Source organism: Mobula birostris, chromosome 19, assembly GCF_030028105.1.
Source record: "Mobula birostris isolate sMobBir1 chromosome 19, sMobBir1.hap1, whole genome shotgun sequence".
Taxonomy (NCBI): Eukaryota; Metazoa; Chordata; class Chondrichthyes; order Myliobatiformes; family Myliobatidae; genus Mobula; species Mobula birostris.
In genome coordinates this window covers 60,230,536-60,246,871 of record NC_092388.1, presented here as the reverse complement: position 1 = coordinate 60,246,871, position 16,336 = coordinate 60,230,536, and the positions used below count along the sequence as shown (strand labels likewise).

The following is a 16,336-nucleotide window of genomic DNA, read 5'->3' as shown; positions in this document are numbered from 1 at the left end:
CACTGCCTCTGTAAAGCAGCCAGCATAATCAAAAACCCTCCCCTTCCCGGACAATGCCTCCCCCCCTCCACCACCAGGTAAAGACAGAAGCACATAGCATCAGGCTGAAGGACAGCTTCTATCCTGCTGTTAGGAGACTAACAAATGGCTCCTTGACCTCACAATCTACCTGGTTGCGACCTTGCACCTTCTTGTCTATCTGCACTGCACAGTAGCTCCATATTCTGCAATCTGGTATTGTTTTAGCTTGTACTGCCTCAATGCTCCGTATAATGAATTAATCTGTATGAATAATTTTCCTGACAAGTTTTTCACTGTAAACTGTACATGACAAAAATAAACCAATTTATCAATCTATGTTCACCCTGTTTATACCTGTGGTTCTGAAGCTGTTGCAAGTTTTTCATTGTACCCGTACCTCACCATACCTATGCACGTGACAATAAACTCCACTTGCCTTGATTCCACCACCCTTGGGACTCTCCGGTCTAAGACACCAGCTGTCGTGACAGTCTCAGGTTCACCTGTCCACTGATGGCACCAAATTCAGAACCACCATCTCTCTGATCCCTTTAATCTATCCGTTGCTTACAATTACTCGTTGATAGGTTACGTCTGACCGGAAGCTATGGGCCGGGGATGGGGTCAGATGCCCTTGCCCTGCCTCAGTTCACCTGTATCTGGAGCTTTTGGTGTTTGCATTCCTGACCCTTGCTCACCTCTCCAACCTTCTGCAAACCTCAGCTTGCCCTAAAGCCTGTTACCTCAATGACAGTCCTTGTCTATGTGCCTGAGCCCACGGGCTCCACTGTAACCCTGTGCACAAGCCCACGCATGCCTGATTCGCCATGCACGAGTCCACGCGTGCCTATATCGCCGTGCACGAGCCCACGCGTGCCTATATCGCCGTGCACGAGCCCACGCATGCCTATATCGCCGTGCACGAGCCCATTCTGGCTCTGAATCTCCAGGCCTTGCTGCATAATCCTGTCAGTGGCTCTGGACTCCGTGCACGAGCCCACACACCCTTCTGCCCCAACAGTCAGGACTGCTCACTCAACTGACACCTCTACCAGGCCAAGCTCACCCCTATTGGGGTAGGGAGCCTCTTCACTTCCTCTATTCCCCACTCTTACCTCCTCATCTGCCTATCACATTGCCCCCCCATCCCCTCCTCCTTCCCTTTCTCCTATGATCCACACCCCTCTCCTATCAGATTCTTCCCTCTCAAGCCCTTGACCTTTCCCACCCACCTGACTTCACCTATCACCTTCCAGCTAGCCTCCTTTCCCTCCCCCAGCTTTTTATTCTGACATCTTCCGACTCAGAAGAAGAGTCTTGTCCTGAACATCAGCTGTTTATTCATTTACACACATGCTGTCTGACCTGCTGAGTTCCTCCAGCATTTTCTGTGTGTTGTTGTCAATAGAGAGGATATCATGGGATAGTTTGTGTTATGATTCAGTCTCTTGTATCCAAAGGCTTCAGAAATAGATGCAGGAAGAGGACATTTAGCGCATCAGCCCTATTCCACCATTTAACAAGATCATGACCAATCTTCCTCCTCCTATCCTAAATACCTCAACTCCTCTAATATTGGGAAATCAATTGATCTCTGATTTGAATGCCATCAGTGACTGGCCTCCACAGCTCTCTGTGGTAAAGAGTTCCAAAGTGACAAAATTTCAGTCCCAAACAACCAGCCCTTTATTTTGAGTCTTTGATTGCTAGTTCTCGTTTTCTCAGCCTGCATCTGAAACTGATTACTTGAAATTTGGAATAAAGACAGTAAATGCCAGATTAGGCAGAATCTGGGGAGAGGTAAGCATGGTTAACGTTTCAGGCTGAGGCCAATTATTCACAATCAAAATCACTGATTTGGCCAGTGTAATCTCTCCACAAATTGAAAATGGGAATGGGGTTGTGAGGAGAATGCCAAATGGCTTCAAGGTGATGTAGTCAAAGTTGAGTTTGTTGTCATGTGTACAACTACATGCATGCAGTTCATTGTCATGTGTACAACTACATGCATGCAGTTCATTGTCATGTGTACAACTACATGCATGCACAGTTGCAATAAAAACTTACTTGCCACAACGTAATGTACCTATTATATAAGCAGCATTCACAAGAGAAAATTAAACGTAACCCAGACTTTGTTTTCTGTTTATCAACTCTCAATCTATGATAGTATATTATTATGCTCAATTCTATTTACCTTTACCTTGATATCAACCTCCTTATCAAAAGGCTTCTGAAAATTCAAATACAACATACTGTATATGCACTGTTCTCATCTATTCTAGTAGGTGTATCTCCAAAGTATTACATACTCCATGACTTCCCACTCGTAAATTCATGTTAACTCTGCTCAGTCTTTTAAGTGTCTTGATATCACATTATTTACTATAAAATATGGCACCAGTTCCACATTTTCCACTGACAAAAGGTCTCCAACCAGAAACATTACCTCTATTTAACTTCCTACAGATGCAGCCTGACCGACTGAATATTTACTGCATTTCCAGCAGTTGTTTTCCAACACTTTCACTCTCCCTCCTTTCTTGGCATTTGTTACCTCTAACCTGCAGGAACCAAACTAGAATCTATAGAATTTTGGAATATAATAACCAGAATAAATTAAACAGTTAATTGGTTGTAACTCTGGATTAACATTCCAGAGCATTTATTGTTTGAGGAGGTTCCTGGCAAAAAGGAAATCTCAAATTTAGTAATCTCAGGATCAAACCAGAATTGTCTTGTGATTATCTAAATGGCTTCTGGCTTTGAATCAGAATCAGGTTTATTTTTAACAGCATATGTTGTGAAATTTGTTAACTTAGCAGCAGCAGTATAATGGTAAATACAGAAATAAATAAATAAATTACAGTATATTGAATAGATTAAAATCGTGCAAAAACAATAATAGATATTTTTTAAAAATGAGGTAGTTTTCACAGGTTCAATGTCAATTTAGGAATCGGATGGCAGAGGGGAAAAAGCTGTTCCTGAATCGCTGACTGTGTGCCTTCACCTCAACTTTTATACTTCCTTCCTGATGCTAACAATGAGAAGAGGGCATGCCCTGGGTGTGATGACATCGCCTTTCTGAGGCACTGCTCCTTGAAGATGTCTCGTGTATGTCAGAGGCTAGTACCCAAGATGGAGCTGACTAATATTACAACTTTCTGTAGCTTCTTTTGGTCCTGTGCAGTAGCAACTCTCTACCCCCCCACCGCACCCCCCCCCACCGCACCCCAGGAAAGTGACACAGTCTGTCAGAATGCTTGATGAGTACATTTTAGTTTCTGCTGCTTTTGTTCTGCTCTCCCGTCCTCACCCACTCTAACAACACCCCCATCCTTCTCTGCATCTTAAAACCTGTTGCATCTCTTAATTTATCTCTAATTCTTCCCAGTTCTAATGAAATATCACACTGAAAATGAACTCTGTTTCTCTCTCCAGATGCCACCTGAGTGTTTCCAGCGATATCTGGTTTAATCAACTATTTCCTCAGCTTTCCTCTCCCTCCCCACCATTCATTCCCTGTGCACTTTGTCCTGTGCCTTCCTCCTTGCCCCCTGCATTGTGTTCTGCCTTCTTTCCCTCCTGTGCCATTTTCCTGTTACACTACAGATCCCACTGTTCACTGCCACTCCTACAGCAGTACTCCCTGTGAAATGAGGTGAAGTTTCAGTCCTGCACTTTTCCCACCAGGTCACCCTCTGACCTTGAACTCTAGCCCTTCCTCACATGGATCAGGCTGGTGTACTTGTTACCGAATGGTCTTGTCATGGTTGGTGGCTGCTGTACTGGGAAGGGTGAACTGTATCAATCACCAAAAGGCTACAAATACCCGCAGCCTATGGCTCCAGGCCTGGTAAGGTGAAGGTACATAGAAAACCTACAACACAATAGAGGCCCTTCGGCCCACAATGCTGTGCCGAACATGTACTTACTTTAGAAATTACCTAGGGTTACCCATAGCCCTCTATTTTTATGAGCTCCATGTACCTATCCAGTAGTCTCTTTAAAAGACCTTATCGTACCTTCCTATGCAATCCTATTGTTGCCCGGGGACAATTAGGACTGGTATTGCTTGAGGCAGACGTTTCCTTCCAGACGTGAGTGAGTGATGCCCCAGGTACACAGGGCAAGTGAGCAATGGTCTGCGGAAAAATAACTGTTAGGTAGAACCAACATGGGAAGAACTGTGGGCAGCAGAACTGCAGGCACATTCCTTTTCCCAATGCACACTCACTTTCACACCAAATTATCCTGTGGTTCTTGTTCCAAACTTCTCACACCTCTATTCCTGAGGAAAGGTTTCTGAATATGGACACTTAAAGCAAGTTCTGAGTGTGTTGTTCTGCCAAACATTTGGGTCCTCCTAGCTATTTAACTCAACCCTGGACTGCAGAATGAGGGGATGAACTGGCACCCTGCAAAGTTTAATAAAGTTTATCTTGTTAAGTGATTGAGTCGTTTGAGGTAGAAAAGCCCCATGTTTGACCTTTGTTGGTGAGATCCGCTCCAGAGATTGATGACGACAGTGTGGTCCAATATGAACCAATGTAATGTAATGCAGCCAAGGGATGTCACCAATGTAACCAGTTCAGCAGACAGAAGACTACACAGAAATAAGTTACAGAGCTCGGGGAATTCAGCTTCGTGGCGCCCTGAGCGCAGGGTCAGGGCAAGGAGGGCACGGCTCCACCACTGGCCCTGGCTAACAGTGGGGAAGGGTGGAACAATGGGGATGAAGATAAGATCAGTTTAATTGCAGCGTTCAGCATCCAGGGCCAAGGCTCTAGAGCTGAAGTGTGTTCATTTGGACAGAGAATCAAAGGTTTACACAGCCGATGCAATTAAGCGATCAGGAAGGGAGGAGAGTTAAAAACACATTAGGCCAGTTTATGGGGCAAGCTCAACCAGTGGAACATTTGCCCTTTAGGCTTTTCTAAAAGTTGTGGGTTATTAATTATCCACAAGTTTACCTCAATCTTTTATGAATTGCCTTGTATTGGGTTAGCAATGAATACCTTCCTAAATTAAAAACTGCTCACTGATACAGGAGAATACTGGAACCAATTACTTAGATCAAATAGCTCCCAGAATTGATTGGATTTTCACCCTATCAGGTTCCCTTGCTGAGACAAAAGCTCCTAAATGCTTCTATCATCTGACTCAGAAGTTTCAACATCACTATCAAATTGAAATTGGCCAAAATCCACACAACAGATGGCCAGGAGCCTTCCCAGGTTCCACTGGGGGCTGCTTCAAGAAGGCAACAACATTAAACCAGCACACACAAAATGCTGAAGGAACTCAGCAGGTCAGGCAGCATCTACGGAAATGAATAAACAGTCAGCATTTCAGACCAAGACCCTTCTTCAGGACTGAGAAGGAAGGGGGAAGATGCCAGAATAAAAATGAGGGGGAGAGGGGAAGGAGGCTAGCTGGGAGGTGATAGGTGGAGCCAGGTGGGTGGCAAAGGTCAAGGACTGCAGAAGAAAGAATCTGATAGGAGAGGAGAGTGGACCATAGGAGAAAGGGAAAGAGGAGGGAACCCAGGGAGAAGTAATAGGCAGGTGAGAAGAGGTAAAAAGTCACAGTGGGGAATAGAGGAAGCAGGGCAGGAATTTGTTTACCGGAAGGAGGGATCGATATTCATGCCATCAGGTTGAGGGTGCAGACAGAATACAAGGTGTTGCTCGTCCTCCTTGAGCAACCATCCACGCCAGGCCAACTACCTGCAGCTACCCCTGGGCAGGAGGTCTGTAATGTCTGGTCCCATATGGCCAGGTTCAAGAACAGCTACAGCTACTTCCCTTTAGGGCAATCCTCATCACTGTAGATTAGTTTAGATCTCTTTGCACTAATTCTTTTTTGTGTTCTAATTGTGTTTAATGCATGTTTATCTTGTGAATGCTATTTATATGATGCTATGTGCCTGTGATAGTGCTGCCAGCAAGTCTTTCACTGCATCCGTGCATCTATGTACTTGTGTATATGACAATAAACTGGACTTTAGAAACAGATCAATTCCCTTTAATGGGGTAGAAAGTGATCAAAAAGTTCTGTATGAGGCTACGTCCACACTGGACTGGATAATTTTGAAAACACTGGTTTTGCGTAAAAACGATAGGCGTCCACACCAGGCGTTTTTGAAAATACCTCCATCCACATTAAAACGGGTATTTGAGCGAATCTCCTCCTACTGGGCATGCACAGGACACATCTACAGAAAACAAGCGAAGAGGAAACGGTATACTTGGTGTGTGTTTGACAAGTTACAGACTAGAAAAACTTAAAATGGAATTGCAAAACGACAGACAGCTGTTGGCTCTTGCGCAGGAGGACTTAAAACTGAAAAAATAAATACTGGAGTGTATGGAGGCAACCGACAGGGAGTTCATGGACAGTATGACCCGGCTGATGACGAACATTGATAAACTGACTAACTTTGTTGCAGAGGGATTTGCAATGATGAGGAATATGATGGCTCCCCCCACCCAGTACTTTTCACCGCCACAATGCCAGCCTCACAGCCACTACAATAGCTACACATACGGACGCACAGACCCCCGGGTGGCCCCACCACATCTTCCCCACTCCCACAGAGGGGTCACCCTGGAAACATTTCCTACAGCCATAGTCTCTTCACCGATGAAAGGGATGACAGGTTTTTTTTAAAACCTCCGGTTACCCCGTACACACTGCAAAGCCCAACCGCCATTTTTAGATTTAAACACTCTGGAGAGCATTTTAGAAAAGCTCTGTTTTCAGGGAAGGAAAACACCGTTTCAGTGTGGACGGAGGGTCAAAATGAACAGAAAAAGCTTTGGTTACGGACTTATCCGGTCTAGTGTGGACGTAGCCTTAGAGAACTGGGGATAGCACAGGCAAACTGCAGGGCACGATGCAGCTAAGGACGTGCATTCAGAAGAGTATTAGGGAGTTGGTTGGGGAGAAGTATTGTGGTGTGGAGCTGGTTTACTGGGAAGAGCTGTTGGGAGTAGGATGTTGCCGGGATGGTGAAAGGGTACATCCTCACTTGAGCATATGTTGAATTCAGGAACCGGTGGAAATACCAAGTAACTGCCCAGGCACTTAGTCCACTCCAGGTACCACAGGGGCCAAACTGTCCCCACTCTGGTCATTCAGAACATCTGGAAGCCAGACCCACTTCAGTTATTTGTGTGAGCTCCTACTTTTCTGAAAAATGACCTCAGCTTCTTTCAGACAGAACCTCACACATACCAACTCAGAAGCACCAAGCACACCAGTTGTGTAACGGAATTTGTGTATACTGAGGATATCTAGAACAGGTTTTGTCTCGGGGAGGTAACACCCATTATCAGGGAGCCCGAACCATCTGGGCCATGTCCTTGTCTCAATGCTGCCATTGGGCAGGATATACAGGAACCTGATGACCCACACTCAACGTTCAACAACATCTTCTTCCCCACGGCCATCTGGTTCTTGAACCAACCTGAAAACCTCAGACTATATTTCTTTTCCTCTCTCTGAATCTTGCATGTGTCATTATGTTTATTTTATTGATTATTTTAGCACACATGTAAGTGTAATTTTAAAATTTATTTTTATGTTAGTTGATGTTTGTGATGTACTGTGCTGCTACTGCAAAAAACTAACTAAATAAACTCATCAAAAAGACTGGATCCATCCTTGGCTACAACCCAGACTCTTGAGTTAGAGATGGAGAGAAGGTCACTACACAAACTGTTATCCATTACGGACAATCTGGCACATCCTCTCCATGACCTACTGAATAAGCAGCAGAGCATCCTTCCAAACAAACTCACTCAGCTCCGCTGTCACAAGAATCATAGTACAATAGTCTCTGTTTTATTATTTCATACATTATTATTGCACAGTATTGCACATTAGTAAATTATTATTGTGTATATTATTATTCTGGACTTTATTATTAGTTAAGTCTGCACACCGCTAAGTGCGTTTTGAACAGTTGCTGCTGTATCAAAAGAATTTCCCACTCGAGATCAATAAAGTATTTATTATTATTATTTTCATGACATTTATACCCTATGCACACATGCCTGTGATAATAATAAACTTGAACCTAAGCTTAGAACTGCAAAAGTGGCAGTGGTGAGGACCAAGAACGTATGGTCAAGGGAGGCAGAGGAGAGATTACAGGACTGTTTTGAGTTGGTGAACAGGAAAATATTCGGGGATTCATCTTTGAATCTGAATGAATACACTGCAGTTGTCACCAACTTAATCAATACCTGTGTGGGTGAGTTTGGGCCTTCGAGAACATACCGGACATACCCAAACCAAAGCCATGGATGAACCAGGAAATTCGTAGTGTGCTCAGGGTTAGAACTGTGGCATTCAAGAGCGATGATCCAGACCTATACAAAAAGTCCAGTTACGATCTATGCAAGGCTATTTTAAGAATAAAAAAAACCAATTCCAATTTGAAGTTAGAGATGGAATCGGAGCACATCAGCTCTAGCAGGTGACAACAATACCAGTGCCCAAGAGCAGGGTGAGCTGCCTCAACGACTATTGGCCAGTGGCACTCACATCTATGGTGATGAAGAGATTTGAGAGTTTGGGTTATGGCTAGAATCAACTCCTGCCTAAACAAGGACGTGGACCCAGCTGCAAATTTCCACAATAGATCTATAGGATGCAATCTCACTTGCTCTCTACTCTGTCTTGGATCACCTGGACAATAGGAATACCCATGTCAGGCTGCTACTTATTGATTACAGCTCAGCATTCAACACAATCACACCCTCAGTTCCAATCAACAAGCTCTGAAACCTGGGCCTCTGCAACTGGATCCTTGATTTCCTTACTGGGAGATCACAATCTGTGTGGATAGGAAGTAACGTCTCCTCCTTGCTGACTATCAACACAGGCACACCTCAAGGATGGTTGGTCAGCCCACTTCTCTGCTCTCTCTACACTCATGATGGTGTGGTAGGCATAGCTCAAATACCATTATAAATCTGCTGATTACATAACTATTGTTGACAGTATTTCAGATGGTGATGAGGCGGTGCACAGGAGCAAAATAGATCAGCTGGTATGTGGTACTGCAACAACAACCTTGTATTCATCATACTGGACTGTGGATTTCGGGACAGGGAAGTCAGGGAACACACCAGTCCTCATTGAGGAATCACACGTGGAAAGGGTGAGCGGTTTCAAGTTCCTGGGAGCCAGCATCTCTGTGGATCTCTCTTGGGCCTAACATACTAATGCAATTACAAAGGCGGCCCAACAGCAGCTACATTTCTTCAGGAGTTTGAGGAGACTTGGTATGTCACCAAAGACATTTACAAATTTCAATAGATGTACTGTGGGGAGCATTCTAAGAGGTTGCATCACTATCTGATATGAAGGCGCCACTGCACAGGATCGTAAAAGCTCCAGAAAGTTGTAAACTCAACCAGCTCCATCATGGACACTAACCTCCCCAGCATCAAGGACATCTTCAAAAGGTGATGACTCTAAAACATGGCATTATCTAGGACATGCCCTCTTCTCATTACTACCATCAAGGAGGATGTACAGGAGCCTGAGATGCACACTCAATGATTCAGGAACAGCTTCTTCCCCTCTGCCATCAGATTTCTGAGTCGACATTGAACCCTTGTACACTACCTCACTATTTTTAAACTTTAAAAGAGAGGGCATTTCAATTACTTATTGAATTTAATTTATTTATATATACTTATTGTAATTGACAGTTTTTTAATTATGTTTTGCAATGTACTGCTGCTGCAAAACACCAAATTTCATGACAATATGTCAGTGATATTAAACTCGATTCTGATTCTGAAATCGCCCTGTCCTCTCTGCAGACTTTCAAATATTGGCTCCTGACTCTTCCATCAAATCAGTTTCAAGTTACTCTTCAAAAATATTTTTAAATCATATTTCCTTACAACAGAAAGCCAAATGGCTCATCAGTCTGATGCCTGCTCTCACATCCAATGCCATTCCACTACCTATTTTCGCAAATCTATTCTTTTTATTCGTTGAGATACAGCACGGAGTAGGACCTCCTGGCTCATTGAGCTGTACTGCCCAGCGATTTAACCCCAGCCTAATCGTGGGACAAGACAATTTGCAATGAACTGGTGGTGACAGGGAAAACATACAAATGCCTTACAGCAGCGGTGGGAATTGAACCCTGCTCGTTGGTACTGTAAAGTGTTGTTCTAGCCACTATGCTACCACGCCACCCCTCTCTGGGATGAGTTGTAAAGAACTTTGAGATATTTTGAGGCAGTAAATAGAGGTACAGTACAGAAAATCACAGTTTAATTACTCCGGACCAACTTCAGCACAGCACACACAAGGTTTCTAAGACACTATCTGGTGTGATGCAACAGCACACTACAGTGCTTTCAAAGATGAAAGATTCCAATGTAATTCTAACCCAAATTACAGCAGCAGTGAGCGAGAAAGAAGTGAAAGGGAAAATCGGAGTTGTGAAAGTCACCCTCCAAATGCAGCAGAGGGACAGAGAGAGGGAGAGGGAGAAGGAGATTGAGGGGAGGGGAGGGGAGTTGGGAAACAGAAATAAGAGAGGAAGATCAAAAGAGAGTGGGAGGGAGAGAGAAAGAAAGAGGGGAGAGACCAAGTGAAAGTCAATAAAGAAGGCATGATGTAGATAGAGGGAGGTAGAGAGTGGGGAAAAGAAAGGTATAGGCAGAGAGACCAGAGAGAAAAAGGAGAGAAAAGAGACGGAAAGGGAGATACAGAAAGAGATGGATGGAGAAAAAGAAAAAAATAGGCAAAGGACCAGACAAAGAGAAAATTTGAAATAAGAATAGAAATAAATACAGAGAAAGGGAGATGTAAAGACTAGAGGCAGTAACAGAGACAGAGAGGCAGGATGGCAGGGAAACTAGAAAAGACAAGGAAACCGTGAGAAAAAGGCAGCAGCAATGAGAAGCAGAATCAGGGAGAGGGGCAAGAGGGAAGCACAAAGCTGAGAGAGACCGAGAAACAGGCACACAGAAGCGGAGTTGGGGAGAGCAAGCCACACTCAGATCTGATATGGAGAGGGAGGATATTATATATTATATATTTAGTTGTGGCTGCATTAACTAGTCTGGAGATCCTAGACAGATTTCTATGTGGCCCCTGGGCATATCCAGCCGGTGATGGAATGTGCACCGGCCCGACCCCCGATCAGACCGCTCGGCCGGAGCTCACCGCCCCTCCCCACCAGCTGGAATGTACAGGGAGGGCACCGAGCAAGGGGACCGCTTCACAACGTTGCAGCGTCGGAGAGTGGGGCTGGGGGGGGCAGTGAGAGGGATGAGGGGGCGAGAGGGTCGGAAAGGGGAGAGCGTGGAAAAGAGTGGAAGAGGACGCGGGAGTGGGGCGGGATGAGGGGGGAGGGAATAAAGCGAGGGGATGGGGACTCTTCCTTCGCCTTCACTGGTCAAGAGGGAATTTTTAATCTCTCAACTCCCCCTTCCCATGCCCAGGGACAACTGCGACCCCCACCCCTCCATTTCGGGTGGACAGAACCCGGTCTCCGGAAACAGAGGGTGGGTAAATGCGGTGAAATGGTTGGTATTTATCCAAGTTGAAGGCGTTTCTAGTGTTTTTCATTTTAACCACCCACAGTTAGCTTTTAACGCGCCAAGTTTGCCAAGTTGCAAAAGAGCCAAACCTTGGAGCAGAGAGCGGGACAGGGCGCCCTGGTCCTTGGGGAAGGCGCTCATCAGCCTGCGGAAGACGCGCACCAGTTGAGGGTAACTCCGGTGCAAGTACAGCACGTTCCTGTCCGACCACTCGGTCCTGATCTCGAAAAACTCTTCCTCCCGCCGGTTGACGATGATCTTCCGCACCCCGTTCACCCAGCAATCCCTCACGAACATGTTCACCAGCGAGGTCCCCTCAAACACTGCCGAGGCCATGCTCGACTCAACATGGGCGCAGGATCCTGCCCGCTCCCGGGGCACCGGCTCTCGTCGCCTGTGGCCACCGACCGTCCCCAAAACACAGCAACAGCCGGCAGTGCGCTGCGCTCCCACGCTAGCTCTCTCTTTTCCTTCCTCTCCTTCTGTTTCTCTCACCCCTCTTTCTCTGCCTTTCTCTCCCTGTCACACTCCTCTATCGCACAATTTCTGTCCCCTTTTCTCCCTCACACCCTCACTTTCTTTCTCTTCCCCCTCCCTTCCTCCCCTTACCTTCCACACCCTCTCTCTCTCGCCCTGTATCTTCCTATCCCCTTCCCTCTCTCACATTTGTTTTACTTTCTTTCCCGTCTCTCCTCTTCTTTACACCTCTCCCTTTCCTTTCTCTATAACATTTAAATCTGTATACTTTTCTCCCTCTGTCTCAGACGGTCTATCTCACCCCTCCGTCGCTACACTTTCTCTCCCTTTTCCCCTCCTTGTCTCCCTCCCTCTGTCTCTCTCCCTCCCGCTACTCCAGTACAGAGTCCGCTGCCGTCGGGGTTACTAACGTCCAGCCACGTCCCGTCTCAGCTGCTTCAACTTTTCCTCTAACACGTACTTCCAGGGACGTGAGGTCTCTTCCGCAGGATCCTTGTCATCATTCCTAGGAATGTCTCTCCCACTCACTGTGATGTCACCTCAGATCCAATCCACTGCTGGGCGCTCGGTCCCAGAAAACCCTTCAGTAAATTGCCTGTCTGTTGTGGCTCCACCCTCTGGCCTTCTGACCCACTCCCACCCGCTCCCATTCATTTTGCCAGGAATCCAGCGAGATGTGGGAGTGATTTGCCTCTTGTTTGTGTGGTTCCTCATGGGGTACGCACTTAATTCAAATAGTCCCGAGAGAAAGATAAGATTTCAAACTTCAGTCACGATTTATACACTGGGAAAGGTTACAAGTAGATGCTCCAGAAATCCGGCATTAGATGAATTCGGAATTCAAACTTCGCAGGTTCAGTTTGTTATAGAACGAACCCTTCGGCCCACAATGTCTGTGCTGGCCAAATTAAACTAAATCCCTTCATCCCCTATCTGTTCATGTGTCTAAAGGCTCCTAAACTTTGCTATGGAATCTACACCCACCACTTCCCCCTCCAGTGAGTTCAAGGCATGTACTGGTCTCTATATTAAAAATGTTGTAAATCTCCTTTACATATTCAGTCTTTCACCTGCAAATATGTCTTCTAATATTTGACAATTCTACCCTGGGAAAAGACTCTATCTGCCCTACCTATATCTCTCATAGTTTTGTAAACTTCTATCAGGTCTCTCCTCGGCCTCCCAGACTTAAGAGAAAACAGACCAAGTTTGTACAACCTTTTTTTATATGCCCTCTAGACCAGGAAAAATCCTGGTAAACTTCTGTTCCCTTTCTAAAGCCTACACATCCTTCCTATTATCTGCACATATTCTTATTATATTGATCAAACACCCGTTTTAAACTGATGTTTTGAAAAAAGTTGGATCCCAAACTGCAAGAATTCACATTTCACGGTGATAGTATTTAGAATCTAACAAAGAGATGAGAAGAATAGAGAGATGGATGGGGATGGGATGTTAGTGTCCAATAATAATGACTTCAGATGCTGGTACTGGGGTTTGAATGGGCTGTGGTATCTGTTTTGTTTGTTATTTCACTCCCTTTGACCAGGTTCAGGGGATATGAGAAGGTAATCCAATGGCAGGACATTTCCACAGTTTCCCAGAGAAGTGACCTCAAGTTATTTCCAGCCTAAAATAAAAACTATATTTTAAACTGCTCCCAGCCAGGAAGATCAAATTTGTTTAAGTTAACAGCTTCAGTTGGACCCCATTCATTGGAAACATCAAACAGGACCTCAGGACAGGCATGGTTTAAACACTCCTCATTCTCTGATACAGCAGATCCTATCAGAACCAAGAGTAATCCTAGATCTCCAGTGTGTGCCTTCAAGCAATACCTAGAGGTGACACTGATTGTCGATCTGATGCAATATTACAGTAAGGGGCTTCTTCTAACTTGCAGGATTCACTGAAACTTGTTATGTCACGAGTGCGGAGCACGGGTGGACCCAAATGCAACATACAAACACATTTTGTAGCATTAACAAGAATAGAGTTTATTAATCGTTACTAAGAAAGCAGGGAGGCAAGGATTGTTCAGAGGGAGATCAAGGAGTGAGCAAAGCAGAAGTGGGAATAAGCGTGGCTAATCTTGGACTTGGAATTGGTACTCAGAACATGGAGCTCAGAACCTGGACTTGGGCTTGGAACTTGGGACCCAGCCTTGGAACTCGGAACATGGAACTTGGGACCCGGACTTGGAACTTGGAACACCAGAACCTGGAACTGGAACTCGGAACACCAGAGCCTGGAACTGGAACTCGGAACATCAGAAACCTGGACTTGGAACTCGGAACATCAGAAACCTGGACTTGGAACTCGGAACATCAGAAACCTGGACTTGGAACATTGAATACTGGACCTTTCTTAGACACAGAACATGGAACACTGAGTCAAGGCTCCTCCTTGGATACAAGACATAGAGCCAGGACTCTTCTCTTAGACACAGGACATGGAAAACTGAGAGACAGGATTCCCCAACTCAGAGTAGCGGCAAACGGCCGGATCTACTCAGCGGAGACGAGAACACAACGAGACAGTTCCCCACTTAGGATAGCCACAAAGGGCCAGACCTACTCAGTGCAGACAAGGACACGAGGAGACAGTTCCCCACTTAGGATAGTGGCAAAACAGCTGGACCTACTCAGTGGAGACGAGGACACAAAGAGACGGTACCACACAACGATAGACAGTTCATACCTTGACACGAAATGGCTCCAAGTAGTGGCAAGCCCTTGACATGGCCCAGGAACTACAGACAGCAGCTGTAGTCTCACTCTGGAAGGTTGACCTGACAGACCCGCCCCAGTGAGGTAGCTTAGTGGTTCGATCAGACAAGGTAACTTAACAGACTGGCTCTGGCGAGGAGAGGCGACTTACTGGCACTCGCTTCGGGGAGAAGACTTGGGTAACTCCGGCGATGTAAATTGGCTCGTTCTGACAGGGTGAATTGCTCGCACTTGCTTCAGTGATATCCGATGATGATCTAATGCTGAGTATCTGTAAGCTCGTCACTAAATACTGCTCGATCAGCTGAGACTCAAGTGCCTTTAATTACAGACCCCAAGAAACATGGGGGAACAATAAATTAAGGAAAACAAGGAGTCAAAGGTCCTGATCGTGACACAAAGTAAATTTAAAGAGACCCAGGAAATAACTGATCAGGACCATGACATGTTCAGTGTATCACATAATTATTTCTGCAGAAATATGAGAATGTGGGACGTTCAGGCCAGGGCTACCCATGAGCACTGAACTTCAGCTGGCTACCAGTCAGAGTGTTGCTGCCATCAGGGTAATATCATTATTGGTTGCATCATGGCCTAGTATGACAACTCCAATGTACAGGAACACGAGGCTGCAGAGTTGTGGACATGGCCCAGTCCATCACAGGACATCTCTCCCCGCTAGTGACAACAGCTACAGGAGGCACTGTCTCAAGCAAGCTGTATCTATCATCAAGGGTCTCCACCGTCCGTTCCATTCTATCTTCTCGTTGCTTCTATCAGGCAGGAGCTCTAGAAGCCTGATGTCCAACACCACCCGGTTCAGGAACAGTTACATTCCTACAACTATTCAGTTCTTGAATCCCAATTCTACTCAGCAGCAGAACAATATAGATCACCTCTTACACTAACATGGACTATCCTCTAACCTGATGGCATGAATATCGATCTCTCCTTCTGGCAAACAACCCCCTCCCCCCACCAACCTTCCTCTATTCCCCACTCTGACCTTTCACTTCTTCCCACCTGCCTATTACTTCTCCCTGGGTCCTCTCCTCCTTTCCTTTCTCCTATGGTCCACTCTCCTCTCCTATCAGATTCTTTCTTCTGCAGCCCTTGACCTTTGCCACCCACATGACTTCACCTTTCACCTCCCAGCTAGCCCTCCTCCTCCTTGGCCCACCTTTTTATTCTGGCATCTTCCCCCTTCCTTCTCAGTCCCGATGAAGGGTCTCAGCCTGAAATGTCGACTTTATTCATTTCCATGGATGCTGCCTGACCTGCTGAGTTCCTCCAGCGTTTTGTGTGTGTTGCTATGGATTTCCAGCATCTGCAGGCTTTCTCATGTTTGGACTTCCTGCTGATTGTATTTTGTTCTGCACTTACATATTGTTTTGCTCAGTCTTTTTTTCCCCTCTTCACTGCCTTTTATAAGGCCCACAGAGTTCAATCATTACCCATGTCAGACCCAGTGAAATGTATGCAATCTAATCGGTGAAACACAGTTCAAACACATCTTGTACA

At 45.6% G+C, this 16,336-nt stretch overlaps 1 protein-coding gene across 2 annotated transcripts in view; it reads right to left on the bottom strand.

The window, feature by feature from the left end:
• pxdc1b (PX domain containing 1b) overlaps window positions 1–12,545 on the bottom strand; it is a 67,731-nt gene extending 55,186 nt beyond the window's left edge. Inside the window, exon 1 of one of the 2 annotated variants that reach the window (XM_072283717.1) lies at window positions 11,696–12,545. In XM_072283717.1, coding sequence (XP_072139818.1) covers window positions 11,696–11,942 — 247 coding nt within the window. In that variant the 5' untranslated portion in view covers window positions 11,943–12,545. The remainder of the gene's footprint in view (window positions 1–11,695) is intronic. The other variant, XM_072283716.1, reaches the window with a different exon arrangement.
• Between the last annotated feature and the right edge of the window lie 3,791 nt (window positions 12,546–16,336).